We start from the raw sequence: 21,257 nt of genomic DNA, 5'->3' as shown, positions 1-21,257 counted from the left end.
GCACTGAAGGATTAAAAAAATCTCTGGATATCTGATCCAAGGAGTACAGAGGCAGGACACTTTTATTCTCTAGGTCAGTAAATGGAATGAATTGGAAGCTTTGTGCCAGCATTGTTTTTACCTGGAACTGTTGCAATCTAGAAGACACAAACTTTATGTACAGGTTAAAGAAGAAAGAGCCCAAAATTGATAACAACATGATAGTATCGAAGGTCTTTGGAGAGGTAAAAACAAGGTGAGACTTGGGAAGGCATTTTTGATAGTCTACCAAATATAGTTGGGGTCAGTGCCCTGGTTATATCTATATAACATATCTTTGCTCACATATCTTTTGAATGTTAATGTCAACTTGTCCAGAGTTGTTAATATATGTGCAGCAGGTTGTGTATAACTGCACAGATGCCATCTTGTTCAACTAGTAAATAATCCAATGTTAATCTCTTTTTGAGAATTACATTTGCCAAAGGGTCTAGGGACTCCTGAATTCTGTTTAGTGCCTGATCTCTGTTGGTGGCTGAGGATTCTAGGGCTTGAGTCGAGTTCTTTAGAATTGACTTGTGGTAAGCAAGGCTGCCCCACAGTGCTGCTAGTCCTACTACTGCCCCAGTTTCCACCAGAATCAATCCAATGGCTCATTTACTTCAGGTGTTCTTGAGTCTTATGGGGTTACAGACTGTGACCCCTGGAGGGACAAGGGTGGTCAAAGTATTTTTACCCCTGTTTTAAGTTGTTTATATATAAGGGAAAGCTATTCCTAAAAGAACAGGTGACTCTCTGGAGAGTCAGGAGTAGTTATGAGGTGTGACTTTTCTCCATTTATGACTACAAACAACGAGTCCAGTTGGGACACAAACAGAGGCTCTATGGGGTGTGATGTTTATTCCTTGCTGCCAAGTTAGGTCTACGGACATTTTTTTCCCCTGTTCTAATGGGGATGGTCGAACAATTTTTGATTTACAAAAGGCGGCAGTGCTCCCACCTTCCCAGATTATGTGGTTCTGTATTTTCCCCCTGTTTGTTCTGATTGGGAGAAGGCACCATGTATGGTTTCCTTTCTCACAAGTGGAATCCCATTACCTTGATGCAGCCTTGAGAACATGGCAACCAGAGTTGGATCTGATCATTGTAGGGAGACTTGTGCTTTTTTGTCATTAACACAACAGTGAGTGCAAAAGATAGAATCATTAGTGCACTGGAGATATAGATACTCAACTTCCCAGGCCCAGGTAATACTGGTGGGGGTGATTCAGGTGGAATCCATTAAGTCGGGGCAGAGCTCTATTTAACAAGTAGGGATTTGGGTACTTTGGGATCACTATGTTAGGAGGTCTTGGGACATGGCTGTGAGATTTTCTGGATAGGCCAGAAGATGGAATTCTCCATCCTGGGGATGTTGATGACAAATCTAGCAACTATGAAGATGATTCTTTGATGCTATACTTTTTGAAATATTTACTATAGATTTTTTTCCCACCCACACTGGATCACGGTAATTGGAAAAGCAAACAGGATTAACAGTAGCAGCATGGTATCCGGTTGGACCTTAGAGTGGCTTCTAAACTCAACAAGGATAAAAGAGATGGTTCCCAGGAGACGGCAACTGGCTAAAGCCATAGAAAAGAAGTATTATAGTCAAGGAGAGAAAAATTAATGCTCCTGTTTCCACCCACAGCATCATGTTACCACTTCTGGCTGAGTGTTGATTCTTTTAAATTATTAGTGGAGGCCTTCCAAAGGCCTATAGATGCCATATATACCTCTATATATGTCCTATTAGTTCTGTCCCTCTAGAGAACCCTGAATAATACAGACAGAAATTTTTATTGAAGCAGCAGTGTACAGCAGCAGCAGAGGAACTGCTCCTTGTGGGACAGGGCTACCCCATAGGCAGTGTGCCCAGAGTAGCAGCCCAAAAGCAGTTCTGCAGTCATATTTATATCCACTTTTACATATATACAAATTAAGGAGTGGATTATATAGAAATTTCTAGAGAAATGGTGGTAACTTCTGGATCATTGGGTCACTGCCATAGAAAGCGGTGGTAACTTCCAGGCATTGCCATCACAATGGTAAACTGACATGGCACACTGGTGAGCATGTCTTATTGAAAACTGCTTCCACCCTGTCTTTGTTTTAACTACTCTTCAATTTCATCCAGTGTCTGAGCCATGCTTCCAGAGTTGAGTCTCACCTCCTACCTCAGTTGTGCAACAATATGAATATACTTAATGTCACTGAACTGTATACTTAAAAATTGTTAAAATGGCAAAAGTTATGTTATGTATATTTTACCAAAATAAAAGCAAAACAAAACTAAAAATACCCAACAAAATATGTTGCAAAGGTTCTGAATATTCAGCTCTAAAAAGAAGACATACCAATGACTAATACGTCCATGAAAAATGGTCTTATTGTATGATTCCATGCATATGTAATGTCCAGAATTGGCAAATTCATAAAGAAAGAAAGTAGATTAGTGGTCAGTTAGGACTTTAGGGTTGGAAGAGGTAGGGGTCGTACCTAGAAAGCATGAGGTTTATATTTGATGTAATGAAAATGTTTTAAAACTGATTGTGATGTTGGTTATAAGTATCTGTGAATATACAAAAAGTATTAAATTATACACCTTCTAAGGGTAAATATTATAATTTATGCACTATATCTTAATAATGCTATTATTAAATAAAAAGGAATAATGTAGAGATAGCCACTGTACCATTTATCTAATTTCCTTCACATGTAACATTTGCATAGCTATAGTACAATATCACAACCAGAAAATTGACATAGCTACAATCCATTGACCTTATTCAGATTTCACCACTTTTACATGTACTCATTTGCATGTGTACATGTATATTTAATTTTAATTTTGTCATGTATTGATTTGTATGACCACCACCACAGGCAAGATACATCATAGACATTCCTGCTCCTACCCTTTTATAACCAAAGCCACCTTTTGTTCCTTCCCTCCTACTAACTTCTGCCAACCACAAAACTGCTCCCCATCTCTATAATGGTGTCATTTCAAGAATGTCATATAAATGAAATCATACTGTACCATTTGGGATTTTTCTTGACAGCATAAACATATCCAAAAATGTTTTCTGTTAAATAACCTTTTTCTCTGTACTTGGCTAGAGGAAACAGGTTTTTTCTTGAAGCTTTTTGTGTTCATGACTGTTGCACGCTCCTGATAGGAGACTTTCTCAAAGTCCCGTTCATTATATATAGGAGATAATAAGGAAATCAAGGGAACTTGCTGCTCTGTTAGGGAGGAGTCTTGGGATTCCTACCAGTTTGTCTCTATCCTTCTGTGAGAATCAACAGTGTCTTTCAAAGAGAAAAAATGTTAAGGTTTGATAAAATCTAACATATTGATCTGATCTGTCCTTCCTAGAGCCTGTGTTTTTGAGTTCTAATTTTAAATTTCTATCAATTAAAGGTCACTTAGAGTTTCTCCTTTGTTTTCTTCAAGATGCTTTATGTTTTACTTCTTATATTTAGGTCTATTATACAGTTTGACTCAACTTTTCCATATGATGTGAGATAAAGTTCTTTTAAGTATTGCTATTATTGATAATGGCTATCCAATTGTTCCAACACCAATTGTTGAAAAGAGTGTCTGTTCCTCATGGAATTACCTTGGAATCTTTGTCAAAAATCAATTGTAGAGTCGGGCAAAGTAGCGCACGCTTGTAATTCCAGCACTTCGGGAGGCTGATCTGGAAGGATCACTTCAAGCTGGGAGTTTGAGACCAACCTGAACAACCCCATCTCTACAAAAATTTTAAAAATCAATAGGCTGTGATGGCATGCACATGTAATCCTAGCTACTTTGGAGGATGAGGCTGGAGGATAATTTGAGCTCATGAGTTCGAGGTTACAGTCAGCTATGATTGTACCACTGTACTCCAGCCTGGGCAAGACAGTAAGACTCTGTGTCTATTTTTTTAAAACAATTAGCATATATGTGTGGGTCTATTTTGTCACTCTCTATCCTGTTCCACTGATCAAGTTGTCTATATTTATGCTGATAAATATTGTAGGATTGCAATGTTCTGTGCAAAGTGTTTTGATTACTGTACCTTCATAATACATTTTGCAGCAAAATAGTGAAAGTCCTCCAAAATATTCCTCTTTCCAAAGTTGTTTTGATTATTCTTACTCTTTTAGACTTTTTAATATACATTTTAGAATCAAGTCATCAATTTTTATAAAAAACTGCTAGGATTTAATTTATTTCATCAATGTTTGGTAATTTTCAGTGTACAGGTCTTGTACATCTTTTGTCAATTTTATCCCAAAGTATTTTAAATTTTTAGTGCTTATTGTAAATTATGTCTTTTTAAATTTTAGTCTAGTTATTCATTGTTTGTAATGGGTGGAATATTTCCTCCCCTCAAATCCATGTCCACCCAGAGCCTCAGAATGTGACCTTATTTGGAAATAGAGTCTTTGCAGATCCAATTAATTAAGGATTGAAGTGAGATCCTACTGGATTCTGGTGGGTCCTAAATCCAATGGGTAGATCCTTATAAGAGACAGAAAGAATACACGGGGACACACAGAGAGGAGAAGCAGAAATGAGAGTCTTACCGCCACAAAGAAATGTCTGGGGCCACTAGAAGCTGGAAGAGGTAAGGAAGAATTCTTCCCAAGAGCCATGAGAGAGAACATGGCCCTGCTGACACCTTGACTTTGGAGTTCTGGCCTATGAAACTGAGAGAATAAATTTCTAGGTTTCTCTGAAACCACCAAGTTTGTGGTAATTTGTTGAGGAAATCTCAGGAAACTTAATACATTGCTAGTATATAGAGGTACAACTAATTTGTATGTTGTGTATTATATCCTGCAACCTCTCCAAATTCACATTACTAGCTCTAGTAGCTTTTTGTATACTCTTTAGGAGTTTTTCCACAGGAAATTATGTTTTCTATGAATAAAGATTGTTTTACTTCATCCTTTGCAATCGGTAATACTTTTATTTTTTCTTCTTGTCTTTCTGCCCTGGCTAGAACTTCTAATGCAATGTTGAGTCAATTTTGAGAAAGTGTCCATTTTTCACATGTTTTCCATCTTTGAGGGGAAGCATTTAGTCTTTTTTTTTTTTTGGGACAGAGTTTCACACTTGTTACCCAGGCTGGAGCGCAATGGTGCGATCTCGGCTCACCGCAACCTCCGCCTCCTGGGTTCAGGCAATTCTCCTGCCTCAGCCTCCTGAGTAGCTGGGATTACAGGCACGCACCACCATGCTCAGCTAATTTTTTGTATTTTTAGTAGAGACGGGGTTTCACCATGTTGACCAGGATGGTCTCGATCTCTTGACCTCGTGATCCACCCGCCTTGGCCTCCCAAAGTGCTGGGATTACAGGCTTGAGCCACCACACCTGGCCGCATTTAGTCTTTATGTACACATCATTATGTATGTTTTTTGTAGATACATTTTATTGGGTTGAGGTATTTTATCTATACTTGCCTACTGAGTATTTTAATCTATAATGAATATTGCAATTCTGGCAACTGTTTTTTTCATTATCCATTGAGATGATCACACCATTTTTCTTTTTTCCTATGCTAATTTGGTAAATTATCATTTTTTTCTAATATTAACCCTACCTTGATTCCCTAGCATAAAACCTACTTTTGGTCATGGTGTATTGTGTTTTTTATATATCACTGGATTCAGTTTTACCGATATTTTGAACTCCTAGCCTCAAGGGATCCATCTGTCTCAGCCTCCCAAAGTACTGGGATTATAGGCGTGAGCCACCACACCCGGCTTTTACCAATATTTTGTTGAGAATTTTTGCACATATGTTCATGAGGGATATTGGTTTATAGTTATATTTCCTTGTAATATAATTATCTGGTTTAGTTGTCTGGACAATTCTAACCTCATGGGGTAACTTGGAAAGTATTTCCCCCTCTTCAATTTTCTGGAAGATTTTGCATAGAATTGGTGTTATGTCATCCTTAGATGTTTGATAGAATTACCAGTAAAGCCATCTCAACCTAGAGGTTTTTTTGGAAGGAGGATTTTAAATAAAACTTCCATTATTTAATGGTTGTAGGGCTTTCTTTTATTCTAATACATGTGTTTAGTGCTATAAATTTCTCCTTATGTAATTCTTTTGCCACATCCCACAAATTATCATATGTTGGGTTTCATTCAGTTCAAAGTACCTTCTAATTTCCCTTTTGGTTTCTTCTTTGGGCCTTGGGTTACTTAGACATGTGTTATTTGGTGTTAATTTAAACATTTGAGGATTTTCCAGAGATCTTCCTGTTATGAATTTCTCATTTAATTCCATTATACTTAGAGAACATAGGTTTTATTATTTGAATCCTGCTAACATTATTGAGATTTATTTTATGTCTCTGAATATGGACTACCTTTATAAATGTTCCACATGCATGTGAAACAAATGTGTATATTACTGTTATTGGTGGCAAGTTCTATGCGTTGTTCAAGTCTTATATGTGGGAATTCACTCAAGGTGGTGATGAAAAATATTCAGGGTAAAATAGTAGAGAAAGTTATAGTATATACCATTTTAGAAGGCCTAAAAGGTTTTTCATAATTTCAGTAGAAGTTTCAGCTGAAGGCAGCCTAAGTCTTCCCTACATTTAGTTAATAAGTAAATAAAATAGCTAAAGTATGTGGAAAAGTTTACTAACTAACTTGTTTACTCATGTAGTCTTAAAACTATCCTTTGAGCTAGATGGCCCTCTCAGAAAGAGGTTGGCCAAAGATATTATCCTCTAATAGTGTTTGCTTTAAGCATGAGAACTTGTGCTTTAATCTTCTCTCTAGTGGTGTTGTCTCAAGTCTTTGTCAGTTAAACTTTACTAAATAAATGCAAGTCTCTCTGGCTAGTGAAGGCCGGCAGTTGCAACTGTTTATAGCACTCTCCAAAGTGCCTGTAAGCAGCCACAGACCCTCAGGTGAACTAGCAAAACATAGTATCTGTGTGTTAGTGCACTTTATTCATCTGTTGCTAAAGCCTGCAACACAGACACCCCGAAAGTAGGGACCCCAACACTTATAGATACATGCTGATATTCCATTTTATCAAATTTTTAGAGAAGGTTTGAAATCCCTGTAATTCTGGATTTGTCTATTTCTCCTTGCAGTTCCATGTTTTTACTTCATGTATTTTGAAGTGCTGTAATACAAGAATGCTTAGGATTGTTATGTCCTCTTGATAAATATACCACTTAAAATTATATAATGACCTCCTTTATTCCTTGTATTATTCTTTGCTCTAAAATGTATTGTATCTGATATCAATATAGTCATTCAAGCATTGTTTTGATTCATGATAAAATTATTCATCTTTTCCATCTTTTTACTTGTAAACAATTTGTATCTTTAAATTGAAAATAAGGTTCCTATAGGCAGCACATTTTTGTGAGTTTCGTTTCTATTGAAGCTGACCATCTCTGCTTTATGATTGAGGCATTTAAACCATTTACATTAATGTGATTATTGATGTTTAAGTCAACCATCTTATTATTTGTTTTCATTTGTTCTGCCTGTTCTTTGTTCTCCTTTTTTTAATCTTTTGGGGATTATTTTGAGGATTCCATTTTACCTTATATATTAGCTTATTAGCTATAATTTTTTTACTGGTTGATTTAAGGTTTATAGTACACATCTGTAATGTATCAGAATCTACCTTTAAGTGATATTAATATATAGAATAAGAACCTAAAATTGTGTACTTTCATTTCCCTTCTTCTGGCCTTTGTGCTATTATTTTCCCCCTTCTGGCTTTTGTGCTAAAGTATACATTTTAATCCTAATATGCAGTAAGTCAGTGACAATCATAAAGCTCATGTTATTTATTTACCCTCTCTCAGCCTTGCCCTCCACTCTCTGATAGATGCTCAGTGACTGAAAAGTGTTATTTCATATATTCTTCCAGGTTTTAGCTGTTTCAGTTAGGGAGGTAAATCCAGTCCCTGTTACTCCATTTTCATTGAAAGCATAAATGTGGATTAGTGTTTTAAATGATGGTTAATCATGAAGGCTTTGTTTTACTTCTAACCAAAGTGTACTTCCCATGCTATCTGGAATTCCTGGAAGAGTCCAGTGTCTGTGTCCCTTCTTGCTCTACCCTTGACTAGAATGTTCAAACTGCAGTGCTTTCTTTGGTCATACAATAGCCTTTGAGTTTATTTTCTACATTTCCTTCAATGGATTTGACTATTTTTATTGAAAAATTTTCTAGGCAATTTTGTATTTTTTTTTCTTTTTAATTTTATTTATTATACTTTCAGTTTTGGGGTAAAAGTGCAGACGTGCATGTTTGTTACGTAGCTATACACATGCCATGGTGGTTTGCTGCATCCATCACCCTTTCATCTACATTAGGTATTTCTCCTAATGCTATCCCTCCCCAATCCTCCCACCCACTGCTATCCCTCCCCTACCCCCCGACCCCCTGACAGGCACTGGTGTGATGTTCCCCTCCCTGTGTCCATGTGTTCTCATTTTTCAACTCCCACTTATGAGTGAGAACATGTGGTGTTTTGTTTTCTGTTCTTGTGTCAGTTTGCTGAGAATGATGGTTTCCAGCTTAATCTATGTCCCTGCAAAGGACATGAACTCATCCTTTTTATGGCTGCGTAGTATTCCATGGTGTATATGTGCCACATTTTCTTTTTTTTTTCCCCCACCCACCCCTGCCACATTTTCTTTATTGAGTCTATCATTGACGGGCATTTGGGTTGGTTCCAAGTCTTCAGTATTGTGAACAGTGCCACAATAAACATATATGTGCATGTGTCTTTATAATAGAATGATTTATAATCCTTTGGATATATACCTGGTAATGGGATTGTTGGGTCAAATGATATTTTTATTTCTAGATCCTTGAGGCATGGACTTGAATTTTTTACTAAAAAAATAATAGTAACTTTTATTAGAAAGTTATGAGATACTATCTACATTATCTCAATTTTGTTAGAAATACATAAGGATCCAAAATGTATTACTCATTACTATTTGTTAAATAGCACTAAATCTATATTTCTCTTGTTCAGTTTTTCATTCATTCATTCAAAAAGTATTTACTGGATGTACATGATATGCTAAACCCATATCTACATCTCAAACATCCTTTTTGAACATCCTTTTTCTTTGACAACCAAGGCACACTCTCTAATATCCCTGCCTGCTCTTTGTCAGAATTTGTAGGCTTTTATGAGAAGAATTTATGTACACATTTTGTGAAGAATGGCCACAGTAAAGGAGAAAATGATGCTCACCATATTACATATAGAAATGATACGTAGGCAGATGCATTGAGAACCTTAGATATAGCTGCTTCTCTTGAGGGAATGCTATGCTCTGCTCTTTACTGCCTTTTGCTCACTTTCTGCTGATTGCTGGTAGTTGCTTGAGTATTTTATATGGAGCGTGACTACTCACATGCTACTGTCTCAGCTGCCCCTTCAGGCACAAACACTCTGTTAAGAGCCAAGAGAAACTGGTGAGCAGAAGACTCTCTCCATAGAGTAGAATCTTAAACCCAACCTTCTCTGAGAAATTGACAGGAAAACTTCAATCTGTCTGGACATGGAAGAGATACGCATTTTTCTGGGCATATGTATGCCTCACCTTCTATCATGAATATGCCATCAGTTTACACATGAACTTAATTTTTCCTCATGAACACCTCTTTTTTTTTCCACTGAAGCTGGTGCTAACATTGACAATCAAGAATAAAAATCTGGTAGGACGTAAGCCTCTCTGTTCATCAATTTTCCTGCCATTTCAACTCTAGCCTCTCTATAATCTTCTGCCTTGTGTCTTAAGTGTCTGCAGGAGGAGAAAAGCTTTGAAATTACTTAGGCATCTGATTCATGATGTCTGGGGTTTGTGATGTTATGTGACATTTTCACCTGCCTATCCACATTTCCCCTTTGGTTCCATAAGTTCTATTGCAGTGTTATATTCTAGAACAGAAGTGGCAAAGTTTTTCTGTTAAGACCAGATAAAAAATATGTAGTCACTGAAAGCAAACTATACTATCTTTCACAACTACTCAACTCTGCCACTGTAGTACAAAAACAGCCATAGATAACATGTAAATGAATAAGCATGCCATTTTTCCAATAAAAACTTATGGACACCAAAACTTGAATTTCATGGTTTTAGTGTCATATTTTCAGGTTTTTCAACCTTTAAAAAATGTAAAAATCATTCTTATAGGCCAAATAATAGACAGTGGGCCAGATGGCCCATGGGTTGTTTGCCAACCCCTGTTCTAGAATCCTAACTTTAAGTTTGTAAGGCTGTCTTCATACATGAAATGTGTATATTTCATCTGATTAGTACAAACTGTGGGGGATTTTATTTCCCTAATTCTGCTGGGTTACTTAACCCCAATTGTCTCCCCATAGACTTCTCATAAAGATGTCATTTGTGTATACATTGAATCACTAACATGATATCCCGATGTCCAACTCCACATAGATAACAAAATTCTGTACATTTATGGATTTCAGGTGAATGTGAGCTGGTATGAGGTGGGACTGTCTCAGATTAAAAGTGGGCTGTGTTTCCTCACACATCTTACATAGTCTGCTATAATGAGGAAGAGATTACCTGGGAGAGAACTAACTATAAGGAAAGAGCTAGACAGACAATGTTTTTCCATGAAACAGAACAGGGAGGGGGAATTTGTCCACACTTTTGTAAAGTAGAGCAAAGATTCAATCCACTGGAAATTCCAGAGAAATTGGTGGGACTTTCTCACTTTGAGTATTCCTGAACATCTGCAGTGGTAGGAGCCAGTGTAGGAGCAAAACCTAGCAGACAGAATAATACCCAGGGGAGATGAGAATAGAGCACAGCAGCAGAGGAATGAAAGTACCTACTCCTTGGCCCACTGGACTTGTAAGCATAGGGAAGACCTCACCTTGGAAATTTCCTCTAATAACAGAAGGAAATATCTAAAGGGTTGGGTCATGCATGTCACTAACAGCAAGCACGTGGAAGAAAGTTCACAACGTTATTCTCTCATCTGGTCCATACAACAACCCTGGGAGGTTGCTTGTCTTCATCTTACTGATAAATATTATGATCTTCAGAGAGATATGTCTCTTACATTTCTAAAAAGAGATCCCAGAGGTAAGCTGAAATTGAGATTCTGTCACAAATGTTTAATAAGTGTTCACATTGCTTTTATAAGGTGCTCATATATAAGTAATATGAGTTCCATTTTGAAAAATAAGGAATGATGGATAAGCAAGAATAAAACTTCCTCTTAATTCTACCACAGAGATAAACATTATTTATTAAATATGTGTGTGTATATATGTATATATACATGATTGTTTATGTTCATATTTAAGATTGAAAGTAAAAAAGAATGCAGAGAATGCTTTTTAAAACTGCTTTATTAACATCACAATATATAATGAGCATCTTTCCATGCAATAGGTAAAACTCCCCTGCTGACAGAAACTTACAAACTGGGTCAGAAACAACATTCAGTTAGAAGCTGGTATCAGGAGACCCACAAGAAATAAGTAACATCAAAAGGTTTGCAACAAAGGTACACCACAAATATGTAAGTTTAGGAAGCAGGGGTCTTCATATTAACTTCAGGGAAATCATCAGGATTCAGGGCATAAGGCAAAACTCATCGTGATGGTCATGGTGAGGGGGGTCAGTGCTGACAGCCCGCAGACTATGACTCAACTGCTTTTCCCTCAACTTTTCCATCAGCTGTCTGACCTCCTCCCCAAGCCTTTCCATATTCTCCTCTCTCATCCTTGCCTGTGGTTCTCCAAGCCTATGCATCATGTCCCATCTATACTGCAGGATGGGCTGCCTAACGCGGAACCGCCTACGATTTCCTCTGGGCACACAGTATTCACCAGCATCCAAAGGGAGGGCCAAGGGCTCCCCTTTATTAGCAAGTTGCTTCTTTTCATCTTTTTCTTCATTTTCCTGGTTGACATTTTCCACGTTGAGATTGTTTAACGCTCGTTCCTCTTTGGACTCCATTACTCCTAGGAGACAAGAGAGAAAAAAACAGACTCAATTCTTGGTGAACTGATCAGCACCGAGGACAGAGACCCTACTACACACCTTTCAAAATTCAGAGCCCTGGACTTCAAAGGCCTTTTTAAAATTTCATTTTTTTTTTCACCAGAGAGGCCCAGTGTGCCCTCGCGGGGGGGCAGTCCAAGCCCCTCCCTCCGGCAAAGCCCACCATCTTCCCTGTAGATCCATCTCCAGGCCTCTGCAGGCACCAAAATGGAGGACGAGCATAGGGTGGGGGAGGGGGAGGATTGAGAAGTGTGGGGTGAAGGCATGGATTGGGGTCTCAGACTGGGCTTTCCTCACGTTCCGACCCCCGCCCGACTACCGTTCCTTGCACCGACCTGTGCCTATCCTTGCGATCTCTTCCTCCTCCCGATTCTTGACGCGAGGTGCGCCGCCGGACACTTAGGCCTGCAGACCTGCAGAAGGGCAGGGGGCGGGGAGTGGGGGCTGCTGCAGCGGAACGCTAGAGAGGGCCCGACGCCGCCCAGCCCCTTCCCCGTCCCGGGCCCGGGCCCTCCTCGCCGCCCTCGCCCCCCGCCTCAGCCGCCCCGCCCCCCAAGCTGACCACCATTTTCTGCACCAAGAAGGGCGGGGCAGGGGTGTCGGAAAAGCTTGCGCAGGTGGCGGAGGCAGGTGTTTCCGAAGGGTCGTAGCCTCAGGACCGCCGGCTCCCGCGGGGCCGGGCACCTCTCGGCTCACGGAAGGCGGCGGGGCCCGGGGTCTGCTTCACGGTGGACCGGCTGCGTCACCGCGCGGCTCCCCCGGGGTGGGTCATCCTCAGCCGGGGCCGCTCCCCAACACCAACCCCTGGGATCCCCTCCAGGTCCCTCACCTGCTTCCCCTCCGCTTCCTACTTTCGGGGCCGCCCCGGCCCGCACGTCCTCAGGGCCACCTGGAGCAGGTACCGCCGCCGAGAAGGGAGCGAGCGACAGCGGCTCTGACGCCAGAGCGAGACCAGACTCGCTTGGCAGGTCACGTGGGGCTGTTGTCATCGCCACCGGCTCCGCCCCTGTCCCACGCCCCCTCCTGCAGCCCCGAGTCAGGCGGGGCTTTCAGGCCAGCCCCCATCCACACCGGGAGTCCCTTTTAACATCCGCAGCCTGGGCTTTGCCACTCTCCCTTCTTTGTGTGTTCTTCGGACTTCCTCTGCCTGCCCAGGAAGGAACATATCATCTCAGGGAGCTGTTAGCCGTTCCCACTCTGGGGACTTGCCTCTCTCTGCCCTTGGCTCCTAGGATTCACCTCCTTCTGTCCTCTCTCCTACCAATACTCTGTTTTCCCTCCACTAAAACTAGTGGAAGAGGTATATCAGAAAAGGAGACCAAGAGATTAGAATTTTCTCATTCTTAATACCTTTCTGTACTTTTTCATATGAAACAAAAAAATATATATGGCTTAAAAAAGGAAAAAATTTTATTTTTATTTGAAAAACGGGATTAAAGTTGGGGAAAACATCCTAACCACCTGTCCTGTTAAATCATATAAATATAGACTCTACAGACAGCTGCTTTTTTAGAACTTGGAAAAGGACAGGGCAGCTGATGACTCCCCTTTTGAGGGGCCCCTGGACATATGAGGACCTTCTATGAGATGAACTAGTGAGTTGTAGTGCTACAGAGCTTTCTTGGGTTTTCAGAACTAAAAGAAAAAAAAAAGACATTTTTCACAAATTTCTGGTTCAAATGATAATAAGTACGCCTTTATTTGCAGATCAAATAATCATGAATTCAGGAAATTCAAAGAGGTGTACGGTTAATCTGCTATAACAATAAGAATTGATTTTAAAAAGGTTGCAGATACAAGATAAATATTACAAACTTACTCATAAATTTATTTGGAAATGCAAAGGACCTAAAATAGACAAATACTTTTTAAAAAATATCCTAGGCCAGGCGCGGTGGCTCATGCCTGTAATCCCAGCACTTTGGGAGGCCAAGACGGGCGAATCACGAGGTCAAGGGATCGAGACCATCCTGGCCAACATGGTGAAACACCGTCTCTATTAAAAATACAAAAATTAGCTGGGCCTAGTGGCCCGCGCCTGTAGTCCCAGCTACTTGGGAGGCTGAGGCAGGAGAATCACTTGATCCCAGGAGGCAGAGGTTGTAGTGAGCCAAGATCACGCTACTGCACCCCAGCATGGTGACCGAGCGAGACTCAGACTCAAAAAGAAAGGAAAAGAAAAACAAAAATCCTACAAATCTTGAGAGTTACGTTATATTATTTCAAGACTTAAATTGTAATAATACAGTTAATGTAGTAGTAACACAGACCTGTGGATCAATAGAACGGAATAGGGAGTCCAGAAATAGACTGATACATATGTTGTTAATTAATTTTTGACAAAGATGTTGAGATAATTCAATATGGAAAGTATAGTGTTTTAACAAATGGTGCTAAAATAACAGAATTCTTTTTTTTAAAATTTATTATACTTTAAATTTTGGGAAACATGTGCAGTTTGTGCAGGTTTACTACATAGGTATATGCGTGCCATGGTAGTGGTTTGCTCCATCCATCGCCCCATCATCTACATTAGGTGTTTCTCCTAATGCTATCCCTCCCTAATCCCCTCACCCCCTGCTATTCCTCCCCTAGCCCTCCACCCCCCAGGCCCCACTGTGTGATGTTCCCCTCCCTGTGTCAGTGTGTTCTCATTGTTCAACTCTCACTTATGAGTGAGAACATGTGGTGTTTCGTTTTCTGTTCTTGTGTCAGTTTGCTAAAAATGGTTTCCAGTTTCATCCATGTCCCTGCAAAGGACATGAACTCATCCTTTTTTATGGCTGCATAGTATTACATGCTGTATATGTGCCACATTTTCTTTATCCAGCCTATTATTGATGGGCATTTGGATTGGTTCCAAGTTTTTGCTATCGTGAACAGTGCCACAATAAAATACGCGTGCATGTGTCTTTATAATAGAATGATTTATAATCCTGTGGGTATATACCCAGTAATGGGATTGCTGGGTCAAATGGTATTTCTAGTTCTAGATCCTTGAGGAATCGCCACACTGTCTTCCACAAAAGTTGAATTAATTTACACTCCCACCAACAGTATAAAAACGTTCCTATTTCTCCACATCCTCTCCAGCTTCTGTTGTCTCCTGATTTTTAAATGATCACCATTCTAACTTGCGTAAGGTGGTATCTCAATGTGGTTTTGATTTGCATTTCTCTAATGACCAGTGATGAGCTTTTTTTCATATGTTTGTTGGCTGTATACATGTCTTCTTTTGAAAAGTGTCTGTTCATATATCCTTTGTCCACTTTTTGATGGGGTTGTTTTTACTTGTAAATTTGTTTAAGTTCTCTATAGATTTTGAATATAGCCCTTGTCAGATGGGTAGATTGAAAAAAAATTTTTTTATTGTACTTTAAGTTCTGGGGTACATGTGCAGATCTTGCAGGATTGTTGCATAGGTGCACACATGCCATATTGGTTTGCTGTCTCCATCCCCACCCCTGTCACCTACATGAGGCATTTCTCCCACTGCTATCCCTCCCCAATATCCCTGCTCCCTGCTGTCACTCCCCTTGACCCCCACCCCCTACATACCCCAATGTATGATGTTGTCCTCCCTGTGCCATTGTGTTCTCATTGTTCAACACCCGCCTATGAGTGAGAACATGCGGTGTTTGGTTTTCTGTTCTTGTGTCAGTTTGAATTGCAAAAATTTTTTCCCATTCTGTTGGTTGCTGGTTCACTCTATTGATAGTTTCTTTTGCTGTACAGAAGCTCTTAAGTTTAATTAGATCCCATTTGTCTATTTTGCCTTCTGTTGCCATTGCTTTTGGTGTTTTAGTCATAAAGTCCTTGCCTGTGAGTTTTTATGGCGTTAGACCTCATGTTTAAATCTGTAATCCATCTAGAGCTAATTTTTGTATAAGGTGTAAGGAAGGGATCCAGTTTCAGCTTTCTGCATATGGCTAGCCAGTTTTCCTAACACCATTTATTAAATAGGGAATCCTTTCCCCATTGCTTCTTTTTGTCAGGTGTGTCAAAGATAAGATGGTTGTCATTGTGTGGCATTCTTTCTGAGGCCTCCGTTCTGTTCCATTGGTCTGTGTCTCTGTTTTGGTACCAGTACCATGCTGTTTTGATTACAGTAGCCTTGTAATATAGTTTGAAGTCAGGTAGTGTGATGACTCCAGCTTTTTTTTTTTTTCCCCTTAGGATTGTCTTGGTTATGCAAGCTCTTTTTTGGTTTCATATGAAGTTTAAAGTGGTGCTTTTTCCAATTCTGTGAAGAAAGTCATTAGTAGCTTGATGGGGATAACATTGACTCTACTAATTACTTTCGGCAGTATGACCATTTTCACAATATTGACTCTTCCTAACCATGAGCATGGAATGTTTTTCCATTTATTTGTGTCCTCTCCTATTTCCTTGAGCAGTGGTTTGTAGTTCTCCTTGAAGAGGTCCTTCACATCCCTTGTTAGTTGTATTCCTAGATATTTTATTCTCTTTGCAGCAATTGTGAATGGGAGTTCACTCATGATTTGGCTCTTTTTGTCTATCATTGGTGTATAGGAATGCTTGTGATTTTTGCACATTGATTTTGTATCCTGGGACTTTGCTGAAGTTGTTTATCAACTTAAGGGATTGCGAAGATGGGATTTTCTAAATATACAATAATGTTATCCACAAAAAGGGACAATTTGACATCCTCTCTTCCTATTGGAGTACGCTTTATTTCTTTCTCTTGCCTAATGGCACTAGCCAGAACTTCCAATACTATGTTGAATAGGAGTGGTGAGAGAGGGCATCCTTGTCTTATGCCAGCTTTCAAAGGGAATGCTTCCAGTTTTTGCCCATTCAGTATGACATTGGCTGTGGGTTTGTCATAAATAGCTCTGATTATTTTGAGGTATGATCCATCAATACCTAGTTTATTGAGAGTTTTAGCATAAAGGGCTGTTGAATTTTGTCTAAGGCCTTCACTGCATCTATTGAGTAATCATGTGGTTTTTGTCTTTGGTTCTGATTATGTGATGGATTACGTTTATAGATTTGCGGATGTTGAACCAGCCTTGCATCCCTGGGATGAAGCTGACTTAATCGTGGTGAATAAGCTTTTTGATGTGCTGTTGGATTTTGTTTGCCAGTATTTTATTGAAGATTTTTGCATCAATCTTCATCATGGATATTGGCCTGACTTTTTGTTTTTTTGGTTGCATGTCTGCCAGGTTTTGGTACCAGGATGACATTGGTCTTATTAAATGAGTTAGGGAGGATTCCCTCTTTTTGTATTGTTTCGAATAGTTTCAGAAGGAATGTACCAGCTCCTCTTTGTACCTCTGGTAAAATTCAGCTGTGAACCCATCTGGTCCTGGACTTTTTTTGGTTGATAGGCTATTAATTGCTGCCTCAACTTCAGACCTTGTTAGTGGTCTATTCAGGAATTCAACTTCTTCCTGGTTTAGCCTTGGGAGGGTGTAAGTGTCCACGAATTTGTCTGCTTCTTCTAGATTTACAGGTTTATTTGCATAGATGTGTTTGTAGTAATCTCTGATGGTAGTTTGTATTTCCGTGGGATTGATGGTGATATCCCCTTTATCACTTTTTATTGCATCTATTTGAATCTTCTCTCTTTTCTTTTTTATTAGTCCAACTAGCAGTCTATCTATTTTGTTGATCTTTTCAAAAAACCATCTCCTGGATTTGTTGATTTTTTGAAGGGTTTTTTTGTGTCTCTGTCTCCTTCATTTCTGCTTTGATCTCAGTTATTTCTTGCTTCTGCTAGCTTTTGAATTTGCTTGATATTGCTCCTCTAGTTCTTTTAATTGTGATGTTAGGGTGTTGATTTTATATCTTTCCTTGCTTCTGTAGTGGACATTTAGTGCTATAAATTTCCCTCTGGACACTGCTTTAAATGTGTCCCAGAGATTCTGGTACATTGTGTCTTTATTCTCATTGGTTTTGAAGAACATCTTTATTTCTGCCTTCATTTCATTATTTATCCAGTAGTCATTCAGGAGCAGGTTGTTTAGTCCATGTAGTTGTGTAGTTTTAAGTGAGTTTCTTAATCCTGAGTTCTAATTTGATTGCACTGTGATCTGAGAGGCTGTTTGTTATGATTTCCATTCTTTTGCATTGAATGGAAATCATAACAAACAGTAAAACATTGAGAAGTGTTTTACTTCCAAATACATGGTCAATTTTAGAATAAGTGTGATGTGGTGCTGAGAAGAATGTATATTCTGTGGTTTTGGGGTGGAGAGTTTTATAGATGTCTATTACGTCCGCTTGGTTCAGATCTGAGTTCATGTCCTGAATATCCTTGTTAATTTTCTGTCTCGTTGATCTGTTTAGTACTGACAGTGGAGTGTTAAAGTCTCCCACTATTATTGTGGGGGAGTCCAAGTCTCTTTGGAGGTCATTAAGAACCTACTTTATGTATTTGGGTGCTCCTGTATTGGGTGCATATATATTTAGGATAGTTGGCTCTTCTTGTTGCATTAATCCCTTTACCATTATGTAATGACCTTCTTTGTCTCTTTTGATCTTTGTTGGTTTAAAGTCTGAATAACAGTATTCTTAAAGGAAAAAAAGGAGCTTTGCCTTTTACCTATACTATACACAAATTAATTCAAAATGGATCATATGCCTAAATGTAAAAGCTCAAGTTAGAAAACTTCTAGAATAAAACATAGAGAAAAGCTCTACAATTTTTGAGAAAACAATTCCTTCGGAGAACAGATCACAAAATTAAAAAATGAAAAATTGGACTTATCAAAATTTTAAACTTCTACCATTTACAACACATGGTTACCAAAATGAAGTGAGAAGCTGGGAGTAAATATTCACAATATGTGTATCTGACAATGGGTTTGAATTCATAGCATGTATAAAGGACTTCAAAAACTCAAAATAAGATGGCATATAATGCAATAAAAATGATCAAAAGATTTGAATAAACATTTCACAAAACTACATATGCAAATCACCAATGAGCTCATGAAAAGATGTTCAACCTCATTAACTATCAGGGAAATGTAAAATAAATCCAGAATGAAAACCCTCTGCACACCCATTATAAATGCTAAACTTAAAAATCTGACAGTCCCAAACAGTTTTGAAAATACTAAACAACAGAAACCCTCATTTATTGTTGGTAAGAGGTTCAACTACTCTGAGACTTTGTGGCAGTTTTTTGAAAAGTTACACTTAGACTTACAATATGTTCTAGTAATTCCACACTTAGGAATTTTCCCAACAGAATTTAAAACATATTTTCTCAAAAATATTTGCATAGGAATGTTCTTAGAAATTTCATTTATGATATTCCCAGAGTTGATAAAAATCTAAATGTCCAATAAGTGAATTGATGAATTGTGATGTAGTCATACATTTTAATGCTGCTAAGCAATAATAAAGGGACAAGTTATTGATACAAGCAATACCGTATATGAATCTCAAAAAAAAATGAAAATGAAAATTCTATCTGTAAAGATACCAGCCACAATTTAGTGTTTTCTGCATGATTGCATTTATATAAGTTCTAAAACAGGCAAAACCAATCTATATTGATACAAGTTGGATCAAATAAGTTTTTGCCTGGTTTGAAAGTTGGGGTTTTTTTTTATTGCAAAGAGGCATAATGGAACTCTCTCAGCTGAGGAAAACATTCTGTATCTTAATAGGGTAGTGACTCCACTGACAAATGCATTTGTTGAAGGCATTGAACTATACAGTTAAAAGGTGTGTATTTGATTGTACATAAATTATAACCCAATAAGATTGGCTAAAAATAAAACATCTAGGAATAAATCTAATCAAATACTTCCAAGACCTGTACACTGAAAATTATGAAATAGTTTCAAGAACATTAAAGAATAACTAAATAAGTGTAGGGATTACCATGATCATGGATTGAAATACTCAATATTTTAAGGATGTCAATTATACCCAAAGTCATCTATAAATTCAGGGCAATCCATATGAAAATTTCAACATATCACTTTTTGTTGATGATCAAATTCCAAATATGCAAACAAAAATACAAAGAGCCAAATATAGCCAAGGCAGCCTTTTAGATTAAGAAAGCTCCAAAATGTCCACTACTAGATATCAAAATTGAATACAGTTATATGAGTATATTATCTCAAAAATTAAAATGTGACTGTTTAATAAATGGTGTTGGGAAAACTGGCTAGCCATGTGTAGAAAGCAGAAACTGGACCCCTTCCTGACATCTTACACTAAAATTAACTCCAGATGGATTAAAGACTCAAACATAAGACCTAACACCATAAAAACCCTAGAAGAAAATCTAGGCAAAACTATTCAGGACATAGGCATAGGCAAGGACTTCATGACCAAAACACCAAAAGCATTGGCAACAAAAGCCAAAACAGACAAATGAGACCTAATCAAACTCCACAGCTTCTGCACGGCAAAAGAAACAGTCATTAGAGTGAATCGGCAACCAACAGATTGGGAAAAAATTTTTGCAGTTTATCCATCTGACAAAGGGCTGATATCCAGAATTTACAAAGAACTAAAACAGATTTACAAGAAAAAAACAAACAAGCCCATTCAAAAGTGGGCAAAGGATATGAACAGATACTTTACAAAAGAAGACATACATGAGGCCAACAAACATATGAAAAAATGCTCATCATCACTGGTCATCAGAGAAATGCAAATCAAAACTACATTGAGATACCATCTCACGCCAGTTAGAATGGCGATCATTAAAAAACCTGGAGACAACAGATGCTGGAGAGGATGTGGAGAAATAGGAACACTTTTACACTGTTGGTGGGAGTGTAAATTAGTTCAACCACTGTGGAAGACAGTGTGGCGATTCCTCAAGGACCTAGAAATAGAACTTCCATTTGACCCAGCAATCCCATTACTGGGTATATATCCAAAGGAGTATAAATCATTCTACTATAAGGACACGTGCACACGAATGTTCATTGCAGCACTGTTTACAATAGCAAAGACCTGGAACCAACCCAAATGCCCATCGATGATAGACTGGACAGGGAAAATGTGGCACATATACACCATGGAATATTGTGCAGCCATCAAAAACGATGAGTTTGTGTCCTTTGCAGGGACATGGATGAACCTGGAAACCATCATTCTCAGCAAACTGACACAAGAGCAGAAGATCAAACACTGCATGTTCTCACTCATAGGCAGGTGTTGAACAATGAGAACACATGGACAC

At 38.7% G+C, this 21,257-nt stretch overlaps 1 protein-coding gene across 6 annotated transcripts; it reads right to left on the bottom strand.

The window, feature by feature from the left end:
• Nucleotides 1-11,397: 11,397 nt before the first annotated feature.
• LOC116543605 (protein BEX1) lies at nt 11,398-13,060 on the bottom strand. 6 transcript variants are annotated; one of them, XM_032269276.1, is made up of 3 exons: nt 12,903-13,060; nt 12,409-12,486; nt 11,398-12,033 (listed from the first exon to the last, which is right to left on the bottom strand). In XM_032269276.1, exon 3 carries the CDS (start codon nt 12,026-12,028, stop codon nt 11,642-11,644), a length of 387 nt encoding a protein of 128 aa, XP_032125167.1. In that variant the 5' UTR covers nt 12,029-12,033; nt 12,409-12,486; nt 12,903-13,060; the 3' UTR covers nt 11,398-11,641. The 6 variants fall into 6 exon arrangements, with proteins under 6 accessions (XP_032125167.1, XP_032125166.1, XP_032125168.1 ...); XM_032269275.1 differs by having other exon boundaries at nt 11,398-12,037; nt 12,402-12,478; nt 12,903-13,059; XM_032269277.1 differs by having other exon boundaries at nt 11,398-12,037; nt 12,402-12,486; nt 12,903-13,025.
• Nucleotides 13,061-21,257: the final 8,197 nt, after the last annotated feature.

This window comes from Sapajus apella, unplaced genomic scaffold, assembly GCF_009761245.1.
Source record: "Sapajus apella isolate SASKATOON/1434 unplaced genomic scaffold, GSC_monkey_1.0 scaffold191, whole genome shotgun sequence".
In the NCBI taxonomy this organism is placed as follows: Eukaryota; Metazoa; Chordata; class Mammalia; order Primates; family Cebidae; genus Sapajus; species Sapajus apella.
The sequence above is the reverse complement of the archived record's forward strand: the minus strand, read 5'-3'. Positions and strand labels throughout refer to the sequence as shown.